Source organism: Pelodiscus sinensis, chromosome 4, assembly GCF_049634645.1.
Source record: "Pelodiscus sinensis isolate JC-2024 chromosome 4, ASM4963464v1, whole genome shotgun sequence".
NCBI lineage: Eukaryota > Metazoa > Chordata > Testudines > Trionychidae > Pelodiscus > Pelodiscus sinensis.
This window is the reverse complement of record NC_134714.1, coordinates 57,075,135-57,099,619: the sequence shown is the minus strand read 5'-3', so window position 1 is coordinate 57,099,619 and position 24,485 is coordinate 57,075,135. Positions and strand designations below refer to the sequence as shown.

Here is a 24,485-nt window from a genome sequence, read left to right as displayed (position 1 = left end):
ATAACAATAGTTTTAGTTTTTTAATGTTTTGTTCTTAGCATTTAAAATAGTGTCAGACAGTCTAATAATTTGTGATAGCAAGGCTTGCTAGACCATATGTAATTGGACTTAGTACTGAACATATATTTTTACTGTTTGTTTCATCCCCATTGTAATACACAATTTAAAATAATCCATATATTAAAAAACGGTCAATGCTTTAATAAAGATACATATATTGTCTGTCAACCAAATATACTGAGGGTAGGGGAATAAATACACAAATACTATACAATAATCTTATTTTTATTTGTGTATCCGCAAATTAATTTAATATAAAAACAGATTTAGTAGGGCAAAACAGAATTTTCAACATCTGCGCAGATAAATCTAATTTATTCAAAAAGAAAAAGAAGCTTAGGGTATTTTTAATGATGGTTTTAAATGATTTCATATGACACTGCACAAACATTAACTAAAACAAAGTCAGTTTTGCCTTAAAACCTACTTCATGTAGGCAGTCATTGCTTTGAGTTTCTAATGAAACGTTGGTCAACTATTACTTTTGTTTTTCCTCTAGTCTACACATGCCACTATTCTAAACCAGAGGGGTAAGTCCCAGGGTAGTTGCATCCTAAATGGTGCTCGTTTAACCTTTATAAGGAACACTCTGCAAATCGTCTCTGCTTATCTTTAAATGCAGACTCAAAGCCTGTCAATTAAAAACAAAATAAGTGTAATAGTTGAAACATAAATGAGTTACAGACGTTAAAAACGACTGACTGAAAATGGACATTTCTAAAGTAACATTCAGTAAGATAATCTTTGCCATATAGGTAATGTCTGGTATTGTGGAAACTGTATTGTACTCTTGCTTCTGTAGTGAAGGATTTATCAATATTATTAAAAGCTATTTTTTCTGGAGAGAGGATGGAAGGGGTGGGGGGACTAAGTTGGCCAGCCACACAAATAAAGTCCAGGCTAAATCTTGGCACAAAGTTCAATATAAAAGCAAGATTTGAAAGACCGTTTAAAAAAAAAAAGTTGGACCTCTCTAGTCCGGCATCATTGGGATCTGACAAGTCCCAAACAAGATAATTTGCCGGACCAGGGGAGGTCTCCTGCCATTGGCCCACAAACCCCGAGCAGGCAACCCTGCCTTGCCCCTCCCCCCCCAAATTGGCAGGGCTGCTTGCCCAGCTACTGCTGGCTCTCTGGGTGGCACAGATCTGGCTCTTGCTGCGGGGCTCTGTTCCAGCGCAGCTGGGAACCAGTGCAACCCTGGCCCTGGCCCCACGGTGCCAGGAAAAGCAACGGGGCTCCGGTCCCGGAGTTCCACTCAGCCAGGGGAAGCCATGGGGCTCTGTCCCTGTCTCTGGGCAGCCCCTGCCTGGCCCCACATAGCTGGGGAGAGCTATGGGGCTCTGACCCCAGCCCTGCACTACCCTCAACTGGGCTGCCAACTCTCATGTCCCGCCTGCCCTTACGGTCCAAGCCTCTCTGCTCCAGGAGCATCAGAGGTCCTTCCAGACCACAGCTGTTGCTGGACCAGAGAGTCCTAGATTTTGGAGGTACAACCTGTTTTAAAGTTAAAAACCTGATTTCATATACTTGCTTTGCATCTATTACTTTGGATTGAAAGTTTGTGTACAATTTAAAAACACTACAGACTCCAAACAGCTTCTCTGTTGAGTTTCCTAGAGCTTCTGCTACTCAAGAGAAGCTGACTATGCAACTCAATTTCCTATTCTGAGAGGAATTTCCCTTTGGAAGAGGCCATGTATTGGTGGTATTATGAGACTTCTTATGAAATTCACTTCCAAGATGGAATCTATAGCTTTGCTTGGCCCTTATGATTGGTTGCAGAAGAGATGTTGAGCATTTGTGGTGCTTCTATCAGCTACATCAAAAATTCTGTTTATCCCTGGCTGACTACTAACAAGGAAAGGTTCTTAAAAAGATTACCAGGGCAAAAAGATATGTCTTGTCCGACAAACTGTCAGATATGAAACAAAAGTTAGGATACTCGATACTGCCCCTCTTTCCTGAGATGACGACTGTGGAAAGAGATGAGAAAGGAGTCCTCACAATTTTTATAATAATGCGATCCCACCATCATCTCTATTCACCTCCAGTATTGGCAATGGCATGAGGAAGGAGAAAATGGGAAACAACACTCAGGACATGGTATGCTTATTTAGATTAAATCTCCATCAAACTGAACAGATCCAGTAGGAAGCAGTTCCTGCCTTTTGGTTCTCATCCTTGCATACCAAGCTGATAGTCTCTGAATAAATCAACCAAGTCCAAAGTTTCAAACATGGTTCTTTTGGATTTGACATGCCAGAAAACTGCATATCATGCTGTAGGCCTACAGAGATCTACATATATTATTTGCTTAAAATCAACTAAGGAAAAGTTCCATCAATGCAGTTTTCTAGGATGTACCAACACTGCTGAAAGCTGAAAAAGGATCATGTTTTGTATGAAACATTATTAATAATTTAAATACACATTAATATGCACTATATTATTTTCCATATATATGCAGAAAATAAAAGCTGACTTTTTAGGAAAATATCTTAAAAATTACTTGAATGTCAGAATCTTTTGCTTTTAAAAACAAATATAAAATGAAGAAATTCATACACTAGTCATTATATTAGAAAAATATTATCTGTATGACAATGTAACAATTAATGAAATTAAGAATGCATAAAAGATTATATGATCCTCTTCTACTATATGAGCTGCACTAACTAGGTACACTGTGGGTGTTAAGTATGAAGTTTCAGATTTAACCAAATTTCCTGGCTTGTGCATGCATGTTTGAGCCAGATCTTTAATATTTACAAAGTTATGTATGAAATAACAGAAAGCACCTTCTTTAAGATGACTCCATAGCACAGGGAGGAGAAATGAAAGTCATACCACCTTTCAGCTTTCACATTTTTTCTTTTGTTCAATATGTAGTAAGGAGAAGCCATCCGGAAGGAAGAAAGATTATGACTATCTATAAACAAACTGTTTGACAGAGACAGAAATGCTGATAATGAGTGGGCTGTCTCTGTAGTTTTTGGCCTTTCACAATAGCAGAGGTCTGAAGCAAAACAGAAACTCTTGATATGTTTGTCTAAAGAGGTAGTAGTGTGATCACAGGCAGCAGGAGTTCAGCTGAAGTTCAGGGCAGATGTTGCCAGTACTTTACACTGCAGGAAAGTAAAATTGCTTCCGGATTCACCTTTTTCTTCCAATTTCTTTTCTAACGTCAGCGTTGAGCCATGTTGTGTCGCAGTGTTACAATATCAGTAGGAAAGCAGTCTTTTAGCAGAATACCACGTTCACGATGGCAATCCAACTCCTCAATAAATCCATACCAATAGATGACTAATCCAGGACCAAATCTATAAATCAATGAGGAGAATATAACATAAAATCACAAGCACAGAACAAAATTTTTTTAATAGTCCCACGCCATTCAGCAATTCACATACACTGTTAATTTTATTCTAAAATTAGATAGTTTTCAAGATTTTCATTTAATCAGGGTAAAATTATTTAACATTTAAGTAATATCTGAATCCAGGAGTAAGAATGTTATTTAGAGTATTAAAGCAAACTGAAATATTTGTTTATTCTACACAAAGGCATTTATTCATTACTACCGTGAAAATATAACCCAAACAGACCCCTAAATCTCTTCGTAATAATATTTAATAATTGTGTTACGTACAGAAGTCTCTCTTTCCATGCTCTCGATTTATTTCAGATTTGGACATTTAAGCATTAAAAATACATGGGTTTACATAAAACCTTAGGTGATGTGAATTTCAGTAAAGATCAACAACAATTCTTTAAAATATAATCTCTATGATGAGTAAGTAACTGTTAAGGCAAAGCACAGTTCACAGAAAGTTTCTATAGCAATGTCTCCAAAATGTGCCTCAGGAATTCCTCAGATATTACTAACATTGACTGATCCCCACTAGGCACTCTCAGGAAGCAGCCCCATGGACTATTTTACCCATCAGGAAGTTCAGACCTTGAGGCTGGGTTCATAAAGAAGTAATCACTATCAATCACTGTGTACAGCGATATGTTTTGCACATCAGTTTCACGTTTTTCCTACTGAGAGTACTTAATTAAAGGGCAGCACTACTTTTGGTGTAGTGTTGCAGGAATTTTACAGTGAAATCATAAATTATGAATGTTGGGTTAGTAAAAGGATGTCTAAAAACAGAACCACTTTCTGTAGTCTAACATTACAGCAGTCTGTACAATGTTAGGCCAAAAAGCTTTTTCTTTCTGTGATTTATTATATGCTATAGTGAACTTGCCAAAAACAACAGTGCAGGATGAGCTATTAGATACTGTATGTACAAGAAAAAGTTCAATAGAATGCCATTTAATGGCTTATACACAGAGCTGTGCTCAGTACTCATACCAGTATGGTAGCCAATTTCTGTTAATGTTTAATTATAATAAAAGTGCATCCAGGGATGCACAATAACTGGAAAGTCCACTTAGCAGACAATAGAATCTCTCAAAACTGTAGGTAGTACCAGACTAGCTTTAGTAGGTTGTTTTTTTTTCCAACACTGAAGAAAATTCAATCTGATGTGTAACAGAATAGACATAAAAGGAAGAAAGTCTGTGCATTCCCACTGCAGTTTCAACTGAGTATCGTAAGCTACCTTCCAAAAGTGTTGTGTAGTGTTGTTGCACTGTTAAGCACTGTCTTATGGCTACTATCTTCCATCCCAGAGGTGGGTGCATTTCAGTAGCAGAGGACGCATTCTTCATGCATAGTTTGCATATTAGTTTGGAAAGGTCTTGTGATTTTTCAGCTGGAAATGCAAGAGGTTATTAGAGTTACAGATTTAGCCATACTAAATGATATAGTCAGAGAGTGAAATTTCTTTAGAAATGTAGTATAGGTCAGTTTTTGACTGAAAAGGAAGAGCCTAGTACCCTTTTCCAAGCAGTTGTATTCTCTAGGGCCGTGGTCACCAACCAGTAGATCGAGATCTACCGGTAGATCTCAGGGGCTCTAAGAGTAGCTCTTGAGCCCTCTCTGTACTGCGCGCCTGCGCAGTACATTTACATTAGATTTCCTCATTTGAGGAGCAGCTACTCACCAAGCAACAACACAGGTGAGTAGCTGCGAGGAATGGTGGGAGCTGGGAGGTCGGGAGGGCTGAAACACCCCAGCCAGCTGACTGTGGCTTTCAGCTGAAAGAGGCTGCCCCGTGCTCCAACTGATCGGCGGCTTCTCCTCTGCACCTGCCCACGTGGAGCTTGGTGCACCCTGGTTGAGCGCCATGGCCAGCTGGCCGGGCAGTTGCTTCTCTTCCCTCCAGCCCGGCTGCCCTGTACTCAGCCCAGGGAGGCTGCATCAGGCTCCAACTGTGCTGGAGCAAGCTTCCCGGGCTTAGTGCAGGACAGCCGGGCGGGAGCAAAACATACTAAACCAAATACATGTACACCTAAAAAGAAAGCATTTTGCATTTCAATAGACTGTTTTATGCAAGTCAGAAGCTATGAAACACACATACATGCCTTACTTGCTCATTACTAGAAATTTAGCAGGTAAAAAACCCAATGCTAATGAGCAGATGCTTTTCCCTAGTGCTTAGGGAAACTTTACGTATTTCACTCTGCACAAACATTTGAAAATCCATGTGGTAAAAGGCACTTATCACTGTGTATAAGCTGTCATTTGTATTTGAAAAAAAATTGATTATTCACATTCTTGTAATTGTTGTTCTTCAAGATGTATTCTTCATGTTCATTTCATTTGTGTGTGTGTGTGTGTGTGTGTGTGTGTGTGTGTGTGTGTGTGTGCGCGCGTGCGTGCACATGCACAGCATCCAGAAGATTCTTCTCCTAGCAGAATCTGTAGGGTTGGTCTGGGTGTCCCCTGGAGTGGCGCCTTCATGGCACTCACTATAGGGCCCTGCTGACCTGTCAAAACCTCAGTTCCTTCTTTTTGCTACTCCAAAAGAGGAGTAGGTAGGTGGGTATTTGACATGAACAGCACATCTTGAAGAACAGTTATGAGAAAAGTAAGGAACTGTATTTTTCTTTTCTACTTCCAACCAGGTGACTTCCAAGCTTAAGTTTCAGAGGCAGGGTCAGAGTGCAGATATGCACTGAACTACCAAAGGCCATATAATCTCTGGCTTGCTGGGTGATAGCATAATGCAATGTAAAAGAATGTATTAAGAACCAACTCAGCACTTTGCACATTTCCTGGTCTGGAACATGGGCAAGGAAGGCTGCTGAAGAAGCCTGTACCCTAATGGAGTGCAGTGAGCAGAGTGGCAGGTACCTCTGCCAGGTTACACAACTCATGGATGCAAGATGTAATTTGAACAATGAAATTTGCTAAAGAGACCAGAAGACATTTCATCCTGTGTCACAGATACAAACAGTTGAATAGACTTCCAGAATGGGTTTGTACTTTTATTGTAAAAGGCTAGTGTTCTGTCAATATCCAATGAGTGAAGCCTCTTGTCCCTGATGCTTGTGTGCAGTTTCTGATAGAACACTGGGACGAAAATATCCTGATTGATGTGATGTTGAGACATAGGGAGAAAAGTTGAGTATGGCCTCAGTTGAACCTTGTCCTTATAGAACACAATATAGGGAAGCTCCGATGTTAGGATCTTGAACACAGATACCCTCCTGATTGAGATTATTACTATCAGAAATGCCACCATGCAGGAAAGGCAGAGTGGGGAAACAAGTCACCAGCAGTTCAAAAGAGGACTCCATCAACTTGGAAAGGACCAGATTAAGGTTCCTGGCCAGGAATGGTTGCTGGATGTGCACCTAGAGCCTGTCAAGACTTTTATGAAACAGCTGTTGGGGGGGGGGGGAAGTCAACATGGTTTCTGTAAAGGGAAATTATGCCTTAATAATCTACTAGAGTTCTTTGAAGGAGTCAACAAACATGTGGACAAGGGGGATCCAGTAGATATAGTATACTTAGATTTCCAGGAAGCCTTTGACAAGTTCCCTCATGAAAGGCTCTTAAGAAAAGTAAGCTATCATGGGATAAGAGGGAAGGTCCTTTCATGGATTGATAACTGGTCAAAAGACAGGAATCAAAGGATAGGAATAAATAGTAAATTTTCCGAGTGGAGAAAGGTAACAGGGGGGGAGGGGTCCCTCAATGTTCTGTCCTGGGACCAATCCTATTCAATTTACTTATAAATGATCTAGAGAAAGGGGTAAACGGTGAGGTGGCAAAATTTGCAGACAATACTAAACTGCTCAAGATAGTTAAGACCAAAGCAAACTGCGAAGAGCTTCAAAAAGATCTCACCAAACTAAGTGATTGGGCAACAAAATCACAAATGAAATTTAATGTTAATAAATGTAAAGTAATGCACATTGAAAAAAATAATCCCAACTATACATACAATATGATGAGGACTAATTTAGCTACAACTATTCAAGAGAAAAGATCTTGGAGTTGTTGTGGATAGTTCTCTGAAAACATCCACTCAGTGTGCAGTGGCAGTCAAAAAAAGCAAACAGAATGTTAGGAATAATTAAAAAAGGGATAGAGAATAAGACGGAGAATATCTTATTGCTGCTATATAAAACCATGGTACGCCCACATCTTGAATACTGCGTACAGATGTGGTCACCTCATCTCAAAAAAGATATATTGGCATTGGAAAAGGTTCAGAAAAGGGCAACAAAAATTATTAGGGGTTTGGAACATGTCCCATGTGAAGAGAGATTAAAGACTTGGACTTTTCATCTTAGAAAAGAGGACTGAAGGGGGATATGATAGAGATCTATAAAATCATGACTAGTGTAGAAAATGTGAATAAGGAAAAGTTATTTACTTGCTATCACAATGTAAGAACTAGAGGTCACCAAACGAAATTAATAGTCAGCAGGTTAAAAACAAACAAAAGGAAATTTTTCTTCACTTGGCACACAATCAACCTGTGGAGCTCCTTGCCAGAGGATGTGGTGAAGACTAGGAGTTTAACAGGGTTCAAAAAAGAGCTAGACAGATTCATGGAGGTTAGGTCTATGAATAGCTATTAGCCAGGATGGGTAAGAATGGTGTCCCTAGCTTCTGTTTTTCTGGAAATGGGTGACAGAAGAGGGATCACACGAGGACTATCTGTTGTGTTCCCTCCCACTGGGGCACCTGGTATTGGACACTGTCAGCAGACAGGATACTGGTCTAGGTGGACCTTTGGTCTTACCCAATATGGTTGTTCCTATTTTTCAAAAACATTGGCCTACCCTCTTCACCTAGATGGAAGACAGAGATGGTGGCCAAGCGAACCCTTACTGATAGCATGGACAGCTGCAGCTACTTGACGTGGAGAATGTAGTTCAGTATAAGTGGTATAGAAGTGAACATCAGGGACAGTCAGTGTTATGCTAATTAGAATGAAAATCTCTTCCACTTAGCAAGGTAGGTAGTTCTGATGGAGGGATTTCTACTACCAAAGGCAACTTGTCTAACCTAGTTTGAATAGGAGAGCTGCATCAGGTTCAGTCATGGCTCTTCTACACTGTTGTAGCCAGACACAAAACCCCATCTTGTTTTTCCACGAGCCCCATCTTGTTTTTCCCCCCCCCCCCAGAGAGCAAGAGAAAGGCAGTCAGCCTTTGATGCCCTGGGAACACAGGTTTGCTGCCTGTCCCTGACTCTACCATAAACAGAAACCAGACAGTAAATGGGCTAGCTGACGACCCGGGGCCTCCCGTCGCCCTGATGGCTAGTACCAGTAATTGACACGCCTGCACTGTCCCAGAGAGGAATCTTCGCCCATCACATACCAGAGGTGCCCATTGTCTGCATTTTCCCAGGTGTGAATTATGCTTTGCACCCTTCCTGGGAAACTTGGCATTCAAAGCCATTTTTCCTAATTGGCCACTTGAGCCCAGGAAGAAGCCTACATGACCCAAGGGGTATAAAAGAGGTTCAGCAGCCCACCCCATTGGAGCTCCAATCATCTATACCTGCTGGCAGGTATTGATTGTCTCCCGAGGTCTGTGGGACGCCCAACCTCGCCCTACTTCTTCCCGAGGGATTGAGAGAAAGACGCTGGCCACGCCAAGTCTGGAACGCAGGGGTGAGAATATATACCTGCTATGTGTCTATTTTGCATGCATTTAATAAGAGCTCAGAGAACCAAAGGGTTTCATGGTACCTGTAAGTGACTTATTAGTGTAATTTCTGTCCTGTCCTTTGTAGTGTCTGTGTTATCTGTAACACAGTAGTAGCATCTAACAACTAAGTTTACCCTGTAACAATAAATAGTAACTGTTTAAGCTTTAACCTGACTCCTTCAGTTGCTGTAACAGAACCAAGCACAATTTAAAAGAACTTCAGCCGGTCATAAGGGACTCACTGCCCTGACCGTCGGCTGACAGAATTGGCGTAGTCGGCAGGATTGTGCTACTGGTTCACATACAGCAACATGATGCCTGTCATGATAGACATGGATTTTAGTGGTATAGAGAAAGGGTATGCCCAGGAAGGTTGGGGCACCCCAAAATTGGATAGAGAAATGTTAGAAGAGGATTGGGGAAATCCTGAGGAGTTGTGGGTGCAGTTCTGTAAGTATAGAACTGCCTGCAAGCTAAAGAATGGGACAAAGCCTGAGTCTGTGGAAAGGAGCCACTTTCCATTTAGCAAGGAAAACAGGATCAGGCCCAGACAAGCAGGCAGAAAAGGAAAACAGGATCAGGCCCAGACAAGCAGGCAGGTAACAGATAAGATTGAAAGCCTTGTGGTAGAACTGAGAAAAAGGCTGTAAGTACTGGAAATCTAAATCCTTAAAGCATACTTACAAGAGTAATATCTGAAACAAGGCCAGTTTTTATTTTAGAGATAAGAAAGTGTTTTAAGAAAAGAGAAACAGAGAATTTAAACTCTGAAGAGAATGGAGAGAATTGAGCAGTTGTGCAAATGCTAAAATGGTGTAGATAGAAAATTGTGGTTTCTTTGCAGCCATTCTGAAGGAAAAATGGGCCCTTTTTCCAAAGGAATGTCTGTAAATAATCCAGGCAAATTTGACTCAAATTCGTACATTTGATTAGAGAGATTGCTAAAAGAACTCTAAAGGGAGGGGGTTCTATTGGAACTGAACTACCCCAATGAATAAAAAGGGAATGTAATTGTTGTACAGCTATGTAGAAATAGTGTAAGAAAGGTTCAGAGAGAATGTATGTGTATCTGTGTGTAGATATATATATATATATAGTGTAAATAATATGAAGTTTTCAAGGTCCAGTAATCTTGTTTGTAGGTTTAAAACAAATTGGTTTGGTTTACTTTTAGTCCAAGTTGTTTAATAAAGGTACAGGAAAACTGTAAGCATAAAGAAAGAGTTACACTATATGCAAAGTTTAATGTGGCTAAGTAGTGTTGTAAACAAAGATTGCACATTTTCCTGTAAACTATAGAATGAGTAAAAAAAACCTGCAAACAGACTAAAATGCTGTGAAAGCTCCAGGAGCCACACCAGGTTGTGATTTCCTTTGTGGTGCAAATGCCCTAGCTGGCAGCACAAAGAAGCTTTGCAGGTAATAGCTAAGTTTGATTAGCAAACTACCTAATATCAGAAAGTTCAAATTGTAGCCCTCCAGAAAGAAAGAAAGAAAAAGGAGGTATTGGTATTGCTATTTTAGTCCCAATAGGAGGTTGGGTATACTAGGAAAAGTTTAAATTATTTAGCAGGAATTAGGATGGACCAAAAGAAGGGGAAGGCAGAAAGTTTGGAGCCCTATATGGGCATGGTTGAAGGAATAAGGAAAGTAAAGTAAACATTAGAAAGTTACTAGGAATGAGACATTTTCTTTGAAAGGACAAAGCAAGTGATTTAAGGAAATGTGAAGATAAAAGGTGGACTCCATGGGAGTGTGGAAGGGATTAAGCAATGGTAGTAATATGTGAAGGGAAATCTTGTTTTAAAAATGATACCTTGTTTCTTTGCAGCCTCTTCATTAAGCACTGTGCAAATCATGTAGGCAAAGAAACAATCAAATGTAAACATTTTGTCTATGGACACCTTTGTTAAATCTGCAAAGGAAAATTAAGGATTCTACTGAAACTTAATTGGTTAACTGCATAAAGGAATGAGCTATATATATTGTAACTCTATTTTGTGGGTTTCAAATGAACTAGTTTTATTATGTTTTGGATAATGTCCTCTTGCTTAAAATTGCAAATAGACAAGGCACAAATTAGTTAGTGCTTGTGTTGGGCATTCAACTTTTAAGGTTAAATTTCTTTCTAGAAACCAAATTATTAGTTTAGAAATTCAAGCTTTGAAACGTAACTGTCTCTTTCAAGGCTGAGTTGATAACACTTTTGGCTTGCTTTTAAATTCAACATTATATGTAAATACAGGCTGCCTGGTTATTTCAAAGGAAAGTGGACAGGGAAGGCTGTTGCTGTTTCAGCAGACACATCCACTGCACCCCTGTCCACAAACATAGAAGGAACAGCTCAGCTTGCAGAGCTGGCAGCAATCAATTAGCTTGTGAGGCAGGGGCCAGTACCATCTACACTAACTCCTATGCTGTATGGGCTGGAGCCACCCAGTGGATAACTAACTGGGAAATAGAAGGAAAACCTGTTTGGAGATTGGAATATTGGAAATGGATATACCAGTATTCAACCCAAAATGCCTTAAGCATAGGTCATGTGGCAGCTCACCAAAAGAATAATACTCTAGCTGCATAGCTAAATAACCTAGCAAATGCAGCAGTACAAATTTTTGCTGCCCAGGTGAATTGGGAACACCTGTACATTTGGCTACATGAAACCTTGGGACACACAGAGAGCTGGTGCGGCAGGCACATGCCAGGGGGTGGCCTATCACCCACAAACAAGCCAGAGATCTGGTACAAGCTTGCACCCTATGTGCTGAACTCAGGAAACATAACAGAAAGGCAATGATTTGCCAGGCTAAGAGATGGAAAAATACTATGGGCAACCTGGCAAGTAAATTATATTGGTACACTACCCACCAGTAAGCAAGGGTGGAAGTATGTTTTAACTGGAATGGAAATTGTTTCAGGAATTGGTTTTTGCTTACTCAACCCCAGTGGCAACAGGGTTGTTTACAGTCATGGGACTAAACCACTTAATAGCCCTTGTCCCAACACCCCAATTTGGGGACACAAACCCATGTACTGCACTCCTATAAGGGAAAAGGAGTCTGGACAACTGCAGATGCTGGGCTAACACCAATAACCATCACTGAGGCTTGGATTGTATCCAAGACCAGCAAACCTTATGTTTTCTTACAGGAAACTGAGGCAATAGCCCTGAACAGTGCTCCAGTGGGATGGATCCCTCCCAATGCTGGTGTGGATCCGGGAAACCACCATGAACTTTTTGTATATATATATACCGCTTGCTGTTGTAGCGCTTGCAACCACTGTTGTTAGTTACAGACTATTGAAATAAGACATGGTACTCCAACTCGCCATGGTCTTCTTCCTCATCCCAACTGCTACTGCTGTACCAGAACACCTTACTTGACTCCTCCACTGGACTGGGAATCGAGTTTGTCCCTCTCAGCCCAAATGACTGGTGAAACAAAGTGACATCTTCCGATGGGGACCGGTATGGTTCGATGACAGCGACTACCGCAATCCTCTAAATAACTCTGGGGGGAGGTTAAGGGGGAAGGCAAGGGAAGTGGCAACGAACGGTATGGGATAAGACATGCTGTAACTAAAAATGTAAAGCCTCATGGCTAGATTGTCTAGCCCAACACCTAGGACTTCCGTTAACTCCATTCCTTCACTCTATTGTAAATGCTATATTAACCATTTTACTTGTTGTAATTGCTTACTGCATGCTTCTATGTATTGTTAGGCGTTTGGTGTACACTGCTACCTCCTCTGCACAAATCTGGTATATGGCATTGGGAAGCGATCCTAATCAATCCCTTGATCCAAATTATCTGATCAGACCCTGCTGATAGGGCGATTTTAGCTTCCTCCAAGGAGGGCAAAGGGTGCTGGCATCACCGCCATCTTGCGTTCTGGGACATAGTGAGGCGTGTCAAGGGGGTGGAATGTAGCCAGACACAAAACCCCATCTTGTTTTTCCACGAGCCCCATCTTGTTTTTCCCCCCCCCCCCAGAGAGCAAGAGAAAGGCAGTCAGCCTTTGATGCCCTGGGAACACAGGTTTGCTGCCTGTCCCTGACTCTACCATAAACAGAAACCAGACAGTAAATGGGCTAGCTGACGACCCGGGGCCTCCCGTCGCCCTGATGGCTAGTACCAGTAATTGACACGCCTGCACTGTCCCAGAGAGGAATCTTCGCCCATCACATACCAGAGGTGCCCATTGTCTGCATTTTCCCAGGTGTGAATTATGCTTTGCACCCTTCGTGGGAAACTTGGCATTCAAAGCCATTTTTCCTAATTGGCCACTTGAGCCCAGGAAGAAGCCTACATGACCCAAGGGGTATAAAAGAGGTTCAGCAGCCCACCCCATTGGAGCTCCAATCATCTATACCTGCTGGCAGGTATTGATTGTCTCCCGAGGTCTGTGGGACGCCCAACCTCGCCCTACTTCTTCCCGAGGGATTGAGAGAAAGACGCTGGCCACGCCAAGTCTGGAACGCAGGGGTGAGAATATATACCTGCTATGTGTCTATTTTGCATGCATTTAATAAGAGCTCAGAGAACCAAAGGGTTTCATGGTACCTGTAAGTGACTTATTAGTGTAATTTCTGTCCTGTCCTTTGTAGTGTCTGTGTTATCTGTAACACAGTAGTAGCATCTAACAACTAAGTTTACCCTGTAACAATAAATAGTAACTGTTTAAGCTTTAACCTGACTCCTTCAGTTGCTGTAACAGAACCAAGCACAATTTAAAAGAACTTCAGCCGGTCATAAGGGACTCACTGCCCTGACCGTCGGCTGACAACTGTCAAGTGCAACAACTCAAGGTTCAAGAGCTGAAGACAGCTGTCATACTGAGCTATTAAGTCTAGGGACGGGGAGTGGTAAAGTGATAGCTTTCACAGACATTTTGAGTAGAAATGTGTATCAGTGTTTGGAGGGACAGGTTGGGGCTATCAATATCACCAAAACTTGTTTCCTATATTTTAAGGAGCATCTCGTGAATAAGAGGACTAAATGGAAACACATATAGAAGATGGCCTCCTCATGTGAGGAGAAGTATGTCTGCTACGGAGCCTGGGCTGTAATTCTTGAAGGAGCAAAAAACAGCTGGCACTTGCTGTTGCATTGCCCGGTGAAGAGCTCTATTTGGGGAAAGCTCCACAACTGGAAGATGAAGTTTACAACATCTGGTTGTATCAACTGCTCGTGGCCTGAGAACGTCCACCAATTCATTCTTACATCAGGGAGGTACAATGCTTGTACACGTATTGCATGCAGTACTCAAAAGTCCCACAGCTTCAGGGCTTCCTGGCACAGGGGAGCGGAGTGCCCATCTCTTCCCCATTTGTTGATATAAAACACTGTCATAGTGTTGACTTTCATAACTGACACACATCTCCCTTCCAGGTGGGCTTAGAAAGCCAGGCATGCCAGTCACATTGCTCAGCTCTCTGACAAAGTAGTGAAGAGAAAATTCTGCCTGAAACCAGAGGCCTTGTGTCATGAGGTCTCCCATATGTGCTCCCCAACCCAAGACTATGCATCCATCACTAGTGAGAGGAATGGCCGAGAAATGGTGAAAGGGACTCCTGCACACATTATCTGCAGGTCAAGCTGCCACTCAAGGCAGTTGAGGACCTGGCAAGGCAGAATCACAAACTTGTTCAAACTGCCCCAAGCCAGCCAATATACCAAGGCTGATTGCAGAGGCTGATTCTGAGCTTGGCATATTGCACTCCATACATACAAAAAGGCCTTGAGTCCTAGTAGTTTCAGATAATTCCTCATGGTGCGGGTGGAGAAATGCCTGAGACTTCAAATGATGATATCCCAAAACCTCGCTTTCAGGATTTTGATGTGTTTTTCAACTTTTGTGGTGTTGGGGATAGTTTTGTAAGAGGCAGGGCAATATGTGCAGGTCCAGAGGGGGCGCGGATGTCTATCACTGGATCTGCGTCATCCACTGCCTGTATGCCCAGGCCCTGGGAAACCAGCTGCAGCAATTGCTGGAGAATCCTCCAGGGCTGGGGCTACTAGTGCGTCATCTGACAAGGAAGAGGAAGAAACCCCAGTTAAAGAGTGGTTGCTCCCCACCTTCTGCGCCCAAGAGGTTCTACAGTGCCTGGGATTTCTGGCTAGTCTTCCACATAGGGATTGCATACACAAACGCCAGAGCCAACAGAGCTGGAATCATCAGTGCTGAGGTCTGTCAGTGCAGAGACCACTAGGGTTGGTGTAGACAGCAATGGTGCCAAGAGTTGGGATGACAGTGTTGGATCAATGGAGCTATTGCCAATCCTACCGATGCTGATGGTGCCAGAGGGGCTACAAATATGGCTGAGGCCACTAATGTCACTCTTAAGTGTGATCGCTGGCCTTGATGAAAAGTCCAGGAAATCCAAAAAGGCCAAAGTGCTAGGGGCTGCCATTGTGTGTACCATAGTTGACCCGGACTGTGTACTCTTGAACTTAACGAGACAGATAGGAGTCTGACTATGACTCCAAGGTCTCCAAAAAGGACTACAGAGGACAGGAACATTGAGGTGCCACCAGTTCACGCCAAGGGCTTGGGGTTGACATGGCTGCTAGATCTGCTGGTGCTGAGCAGTGGTGCACCAAGGATGGAGACCACCGTGATATCATAGAGGGCTTTCCATTTGATGGTGTCCGGGAAGCAACTGGTGCCAGCTTCCTGTTCCATCTAGGCAGGGAGAATGGTACTGTGAAATTGAGCAGTGCGTGAGCTGCCTTGAACACCTCCATGGTTGATGTGAGGTGTAGTCTTCACCTCAGCCTCGGCAAGTGAGGAGGATCAGGACTCAATTGCCTTTCCACGAGGACAGAAGTTGATGCAACTCTCATTAGTGGTGGGGCAGTGTGGTCCAACTAGGGTCTCACAAGGGCTGACTCCTTAGCCGTGGCTGGGGGTGAATGATCTCTCTCCATCCTTTTATTTTTCTGTGGCACCAGTGATTGAGATGGCTTTTACATGCCACATGCAGGAAGCAATGAGTGCAGCGGGGAAGCTGTTGGGAGTCCTTGTCCTTACTCAGCACTGATCACTGTGTCAACAGTTCTAAAATGCTTCACTCTGAGGAGGAGGCACTTGGCACAGGGTTCACCAACCCGGGGTCACACTAGGGATGGAGTGCATCTTCCATTATCAGGACCTTCCTGTGCCAGTTCCTGTCTTTTAATGTCCTGGGATGAACACAGATGGCACAACAATCCCTTTGATGGCAGTCTATAGAATATATAGTTATTCATTCATTTTTTGTAGTATTAGTTGAGAAGCTAGCACATTCTTAGCAGTAGATCTTAAGTTTCCTTTTGAGGAGAGGTACTCTCCCAACACTGTGGCATGCTGCAGTCACTGGGCTTCAAAGCCTGTGAAGTCTGCCACAAATGTATGCCCAGAAAAGATCCTCACATTCCCTCCCCTCAAAGGAAACTTAAAAGTTAAGATTAAGAATGTACTAACTTCTTAACTAAACTAATGAATAATTGTATATAGACTGCTAAATGCTCCTGGTGAAGAGAGAAAGTTCCAGCTGATAGTAAGATGGAAGTGAGGGGGTTGTCAGTCAGCAGGGACCAGGAAGGTGCCACTTCAGGGGGTGCCTGGACTGACCTGATAGCTATTAATAGGGGAAAAATCGTCTGGCTTGTGGGTGCGTGCACACACCTGATTGGAATTACATGAACAGCATGCAAAGAAAATAGACACTTCCAAGCCTACTCAAAAAGGATTGTAAACCAGTTTTTATTGAACTGTCAGTGCCACAAATGTTGCTTTTCATTTTATTGACAGCAACTAGCAATAGGTTCAGAAAGGCCAAGTCTGATGAAAAACTGATGTATTTTCATGGGTGTCCAGAAAATCAATTGCAAGTGGCTTTAGTTAATCAGTGAAATCATGACCTCACTCCTATATTTGATAAGTAGTCCTGTCCATGCTATATCTTTTCATAATCTTGGTATACTCCTTTAAATTATGCCTGTATCCTATATAGCATACATATGATCATATATAAAAGTAATACTATATTTAAAAAAACAGACTTAAGTGAGGCATAATACTAAAATTAATTTGTTGGCACAGTAAGCATTTGCCATTGACTGTGTGGAGCTCCTACTGCTCAGCGGTAATTTTTCTTTCATTAATACACAGAGCTGGCAAATCACAAACAATGCCAGTAGTTAATTACATTTGCCTTAATTTGAAAAGACATTTAACCTTTTTTACGGAGGGGTGGGACAGGGAAATGCAAGCAAGGAATAAGGAGCACCTTTTAAATTTGATTAATTCCAGCTCCTTCAGAAGTTGTACATGTGACCGTAGAGAATGAAACACAACACTGTAAGTTATAGGAGTAAGCCTAAAAATTATAGATTAGTAACATTTAATACACTTAAAATTAACCTTTCTTGCAGGGCCAGCATTGGTTTATTCAGAACTAATTGAAATGACAGTCTGCATACCACAGGAAGTTAGACCAACCTGCCAGTTCTGAGAAAAATCTTCAGAATGTAAAGCAAAAGATGGTTTTACAGGACTCTATCAGGAATAGGTGTGAAATACAGATTACTATAGCACAGGAAGGATATTAATTTCTGACAAGGCACATCTCAAGGCAACACACACATCTGCTCTTAAGGAATTAGGTGCAGAATCTCTCTCTTCAGTTTTATTTCATAGTAGTTCACACCCTGTAAATCCCAGATGCATGCTATACCTGCAACTCAACATGAAACTACATTTTTACTTGGTTTTGTGAAATTCATTTTGTGGAGTTTTAGCTAGTTTGGGTTTTTGTTACAAACATTCAAAGTGTTCCATATAGGAGAGAAAACAGTGGAACTCAATGGCAAAAGTATTTCATTTGAAGTATAATAAGCATACTGAATGAGCGATCAGAGAGCAGACCTCACCAAGGCCTTGCAAATACACAGATGAATTGGTTTATCTTCAATCAGATTTTAAATAGAGCATGTCTACTTTTTTTTTTAAACACAAAAACCATTTACACTTGCCAATGACTTTTTTCCAGTGAAACTCAGAGGAGTACAGCTTTTTACAAGTGATGCTTTTGTAATGATATACAATTGAAGACACATTCTTGCTGTACACAGAGCTTTTAGCCTCTGGATGTTATCCCACAGTGCTAAGTGACCACTTTAGCCAATATCTCCATGCTCTGATGCCAGGTAAGAACAAGTTACTCGCCTTGTGTAGTAACGCTGGTTGTTCGAGATGTGTCCTGTGGGTGCTTCACTCTAGGTGTCGGGTCCAGTCCTGGCAGCGCTGGTCGGAAGATTTCAGTCATCTTCGGCCGGTCTGCACATGCTCCCTGCTATGGGCGGCTTTCCCGCCTTTGATCTCGAGTGCAGACCGGCCCCTCTGCCAGTTCCTCTCACCGCTCGGTCCCTGAAATGATAAATCAAAGGGAGAGACCCGTAGTGGGGAAGAGGGTGGGTCGTGGAGCACCCACGGGGCACATCTCGAAAAACCAGCGTTACTACACAAGGTAACTTGTTGTTGTTCTTCGAGTGGCCCCGTGGGTGCTCCACTCTAGGGGACTGTAAAGCAGTAACCGGAACACCAGTGCTCCGGGTCAATTGATGGTTGTAGAAGATAAGACCGCGGAAGCCAGCGCGTGGTCCGATGCCCATCTCTGTACTATGGCATAGTGTCTCATAAAGAAAGTACTTGAAGCCCATGTAGCTGCTCTACAAATATTGGCTAGGGGAACCTCCCTGGCAAAGGCCGTAGATGTTGCCACTGCCCTAGTCGAATGAGCTCGAGGTCAATGGCCTGTTTTGAATAGAATGGCATGTGGTTATGCACAGAGAGATGAGCTTAGCTATACGTTGAGTGGAAAGCGCTTCTCCTTTGGATCATTGAGCTGTTGACACCAACAGTTTATCTGTTCGATGCCACTGTGTGGTTCTATCTATGTAGAAGGAAAGGACTCGTCTAATGTCCAATGTATGTAGCATAGCCTCCCTATTTGAGGTATGCGGCTTTGGATAAAACAAAGGAAGGACAATCTTTTCATTGATGTGAAACGATGAGGAAACCTTAGGAGTGAACGCTGGATGTAATCGCAAAGTCAATGCTTGTTTTGAAAATAACGTGAAAGGGGGAGTTGACATCATCGCTCCTAACTCTGACTCTGCATGCTGATATGCTCGTGAGTAAGAAAACAGTCTTCAGAGTTAGCATCTGCATCGAGACAGATGCCAGCGGTTCAAAGGGAGGGTACATGATTGTATCGAGTACTAAGTCCAGATTCAAGGATGGTGGAGGTGGTCTTCGAGGTGGGCTTATATTACTCAGACCCTTGAGAAACCGCTTAGTGGTCGGGTGTGCAAACAATGAGGAACCTTGTATCGGACAATGAAAAGCACTAATGGCCAAAAAATGAACCCGGAGGGATGCCAGCGAGAGTTTCGAACTGAGCAAGTAAAGAATGTATTCGAGGACCTGATGTAGGGGAGCTGAGAACGGTTGGACATTGTTCCGGATGCACCAAGACGAATATCTGCACCATTTCACAAGGTAAGTATGTCTTGTCGAATCTTTTCTGCTGTGAATCAGAATGGACTTAACCTCCTGTGAACAAAGGTTTTTGTCTCATTCGAGCCAGTCAGGAGCCACGCTGTCAGGTGTAGCGTGTCCAACTTGGGACGTAGAAGAGAACCTTGTTCCTGATGGAGAAGGTCCTGATATAAAGGCAGAGGCCACAGAGGTCGTAGAGACATCACGTGCAAGAATGGATACCAGGCCTGTCTAGGCCAAACCGGCGCTATCAGGATCACCGTTGCTGCTTCTGTTCTGATTTTCTCCAGTGTTTTGGGAATGAGGACTATCAGCGGAAACACGTATAATAGTGATCTCTTCCATTTGGTTAGGAGTGCGTCGCCCAGGGATCCTTTGTCAATCCCTGCCCTGGAACAGAATAGGTGACACTTCCTGTTGGAGACTGTTGCGAAGAGATCCACCAGAGGTGTTCTCCATCTGTTGAAAATGTTTTGTAACACATCCTGCCTTATCTCCCGCTTGTGGTCGACGGAAAAGCGTCTGCTTAGGGAGTCGGCAATTACATTGGCTGTGACAGGTAAGTAGGATGCTGTTATGGTTATATTGTTCTTTATGCACCAATTATAGCACCATACCGCCTCTGCGCATAAAGAACGTGATCTTGCTCCACCCTGTCTGTTTATATAATACATTGCTGCCACGTTGTCTGTGAGCATTCTGACTGTCTTGCCTCTCAGGTGAGGGAGGAAGTGCTTGCATACTAGAAATATGGCTCGTAGCTCTAGTCTGTTGATACGTAGACGCCTCTCAGCAGGAGACCAGCGTCCCTGTATGCATTCGTCTCCCATGTGAGCACCCCACCTGATGAGGGAAGCATCTGATGTTATCTGTACGGATGCATTTGGTCTGTGAAACGGCATTCTTGCCAAGATATTTGATGCTTTGGTCCACCAGTGCAGAGATGCCTGGTCGTGTCGCGGCGGCGAAACTCGTGTGTGGATGTTGTGTTACCCCGGGAAATACACAGTTGACAACCAGTGTTGTAGATTTCTCAGATGGAGGCACGCGTGGGGAACCACAAATGTGACCGAGGAGACGCAGACAGGTGTGCGCTGAGACTGCTGGGTCTTTGCCGAGAAGATTGACCAGGTCTTTTATTGCTTGGAATCTGTCCATTGCTAGATATGCTTTGGCCGTACCTGAATCAAGAACTGCCCCTATAAACTGTATGGTCTGCATTGGAGGGTCGACTTTAGCTCATTTACAATCAGCCCAACAGACTCGAACACTCGTCTGACCGTTGTGAGCATGAGAGTCGCTTCTTCTTGAGACATGCCTTTTATCAGACAATCGTCCAGATAAGGGAATATAATGACTCGAAGTTGCCTGAGATGTGCAGCAACGACAGTTAGGGTCTTTGAGAATATTCTTGGGGCCAAGGCTAATCCGAATGGGAGGATGCGATATTGGAAATGCTCGTCATTTATGAAGAAATCAGGAACAGTCTGTGTGCAGGATGGATTGCTATATGAAAATACGCATCCTGTAGGTCAAGGGCCGCGAACCAATCGTTGTCCAGAGCTGGGATGATAGTATTGAGAGTCACCATTTTGAATTGCAGCTTTCGAAGGTACAGATTCAACTGGCGCAGACCCAGAATGGGTCTCCATCCCCCCCCGTTTTCTTTTGCGCCAGGAAATAACGCGAATAGAACCCTTTTTCCTTTGAATCGATCTGGAACTCTTTCTATCGTTCCGACCGATAACAGGCGATAAGCTTCTTGATGCAGAAGGTCTTCGTGGGATGGGTCCCTGAAAAGGGACGGGGATGGTGGGGTAGTAGGGGGTAAGGACATGAATGGAATGGTGAGGCCGGATCTTATCACTTCCAAAACCCATTTGTCTGATGTTATAGCAACCCGTTGGTGGTAACAGGGTTGCAGTCTGTGATGAAAAATGGGATTGGTGTCTGTGACAACAACAGCAGGGATGTTCAGTGTGCCCTTGACAGGGGAGTCAAATCTGCTGTTTAGTCATCACGGCATTGTTCGCTCTAGCCAGCTGAGGGCGTCTACGCTGCGGCCTCTGCTTGGAACGCACTTGGTCGTAAGGGTGGTTCTGCTGTCTACGAAATTGGTAGTCATAGCGCTTCTGAAACAGAAAGTAACGTCTACGCTGGAAAGGTGGGACACACATTCCAAGTGTGCGTAGGGTAGATCGTGAGTCTTTCCCTGTGTGGAGCACGTCATCTGTTTTCTCTGTGAAGAGCTTAATCCTATCAAACAGGAGATCCTTGACCTTGGATTGCAGCTCTTTGGGTACTGCGGATGTTGTTAGCCGTGAAGCCCTTCGTATGGACACAGCTGTGGCTACTGTGCGTGCCGCTGTATCAGCCAAGTCGCTGGCAATCTGCAGACCTGCTCTGGCACATGCATAGCCCTCCTGAATTATTTCTTGGAGGATTACTCTATCGGTCTCAGACATTCATTGGGCAATTTCAGTTAGCCGTGCGATATTATCGAAACTATGATTAGATAGAAGTGCCGCATAATTAGCAATATGCAGGAGATGTGCAGAGGATGAATATACCTTCTGTCCAAAAATGTCCAGCTTTTTTGCATCTTTTTTAGCTGCTGAATTTCTGACCTGTGGGTTTTTCCCTTTGTAGGGCCGCCTCCACCACCAATGAGTTTGGTTGGGGGTGCGTAAAGAGGAACTCTGCACCCTTTGCTGCAACAAAGTATCTTTTCTCAGCTCTTTTACAAGATGGGGTTGCTAGAGCTGGTGTGTTCCAGATTTCTGAAGCTGACTCCCAAACTGCCTCATTTAGAGGTAATGCCGCTCTAGACTAATGTCTAGGGTGTAAATTTTTCCACAACTTGTGCTGCTTAGCCTGCACGTCTGCTAACTGAACCTCCTGCGATTGTGCCACCCTCTGGAAAAGGTTCTGAAATTCTCGAGCATCGTCCGGTGGTGAAGAGTCTGCCATGAAAACTGCATCATCGGGGAAGGACGATTGAACCTCCCCAGAGGAAGCTGCAGGTGTGTGGTCTTCCGTATCTGAAATCTGACCTCCTCAGGGTCAGAAAGGATTGAGACTGAGGGGGCCGCAGGAGGAGGCAGTCTTGGCGACTGAGGCTTTCAATACTCGGAAGCAGAAGGTGATGGCTGTCTGTAATAAGAAGCACGGCAGCAGCAAGAGTGGGAGCGTGACTGTGATCTGCCCTTTCTCATAGGGGCATGATAACTCCTGTGACAGTGATAATCGTAGTCAGGTGATGACCGTCTTGATGAATATCTACTCCCATGCCTACTCTGGTATGATCTGGGAGGGGAATACGTTGGAGAGTGAGATCTGCGTGGAGATACTTGTCCATATCTATAGGAATAACTTGAGCAGGAGCGTTGCTGCGAATTCCTATGTGCAGAAGAATAATCCCCCCTGTCTGAATGGTATGTAGACGGGGAAGGCTCAGGCGAAAACCCCGGTGACGGAGACATAGATTGATTTTTAGGGGCTGATTTTCTTGCTGCTTTAGTAGAAACCGCTGACCGATGCTCTGGTGCAGCTGAAGGATCTCCTGCTGAGTTGCCCTGGAAACTGTGAACACGCCCCAGATGAGAATGCAGGGGAGGCAGAGATGCTGATTGAGATCAAGGTGCCGATGAGTGGGCTGTTTGAAACACCCTTGCCACTGAGCGAGGATATCACGTGGCACCAGAGATGCTAGGGAAGAGCTGTAATCTGGCGGTGCTGGCTGTCCTGTCTGCACTGCTTCTGCAGTGCGGTGAACCGGGGCTTCCCGGTGCCGCTGTCTTTTCTCCAGAGCGGCAGCTCCTGTGGAGGGGTAGGAGATGCCCTCCCTGTTGCAGACTCCAGTGCTGATGCTGACTCGTCTTGCTGCTGCAGGGACGGTTCTCTCTCAGATGGCATTTGTGTAGCTGCCAATTTATCCCCCGAAGGGGTTCTGGTGCGCTTATGCTCCCTGCGAGCAGGGGAGGCTGATGGATGAGCTGAAGCAGTGCGCAGCTTAGAAGATCCTGCCACCGGTCAGGAAGCCGCTTTAGCTGCCAGCCGGCTAACTGTTGCTGTTGCGCCCATGTTCTGACCCCCCATGGCAGGGGAATGGTAGGAAGGGAGTGGGCAGGAAAAGCCTTCCTCTTTTTCAGCTTTGTCACTCCAGGAGACATTGCCCTCCTCTTGGGATTAGTTAATTGCTCCTGGTGGGGGGTCTGTGTTGGCTGAAGAGCCTGATCGCACAGAAGCAGTTTAAGCCTGAAATCCCTGTCCCTACACGCTCTTGGAGTGAGCTTCAAACAGTGAGCGCATTTTTGGGGGACATGGGACTCCCCCAAACATCGGACACAAAGGGCATGCCCATCTGAAGCAGGCATTGCCACTCTGCACTGGGAACAACATTTAAATCCCGGAGTCTCAGGCATAGTGAAACTGACCAGATCTGCCGAAGCGGTAGAAACTGACTAAAAAAAAAAAGAAGATGTTCTAGTTTTTCCTTTCAAACAGTAACTACCTAACTAACAAGAAACTAGCTACTAAAGAACTAACAACTTTTTACAACTTTCTTTATAGGCTTGCTCTGCATCTAAGGAGAGATTGCAAAGCTCCGCCAGCAACCAAGGACAGTTGAGAGGAGGGACCGGTCTGCGCTCGAGATCAAAGGTGGGAAAGCCGTGTGCAGCAGGGGGCATGCGCAGACCGGCCGAAGATAGCTCTGAAATCTTTCGACCAGTGGCGCTGGGACTGGACCCGACACGTAGAGTGGAGCACCCATGGGGCCACTCGAAGAAGAACAGACATCTGCTTCT

The 24,485-nt window shown here is 43.8% G+C and overlaps 1 protein-coding gene across 4 annotated transcripts in view; it reads right to left on the bottom strand.

Moving 5' to 3' along the window:
- The window catches only part of CDIN1 (CDAN1 interacting nuclease 1), a 237,458-nt gene that overhangs the window by 22,352 nt on the left and 190,621 nt on the right, over positions 1–24,485 (bottom strand). For 3 of the 4 annotated variants that reach the window (XM_075927019.1, XM_006132709.4, XM_075927024.1), the window contains one exon: positions 6–3,383. The exons of the other annotated variant lie outside the window; for it this stretch is intronic. In XM_075927019.1, coding sequence (XP_075783134.1) covers positions 3,248–3,383 — 136 coding nt within the window. In that variant the 3' untranslated portion in view covers positions 6–3,247. Of the gene's footprint in view, positions 1–5; positions 3,384–24,485 lie in introns of those variants that run through there. 4 annotated transcript variants of the gene reach the window in all.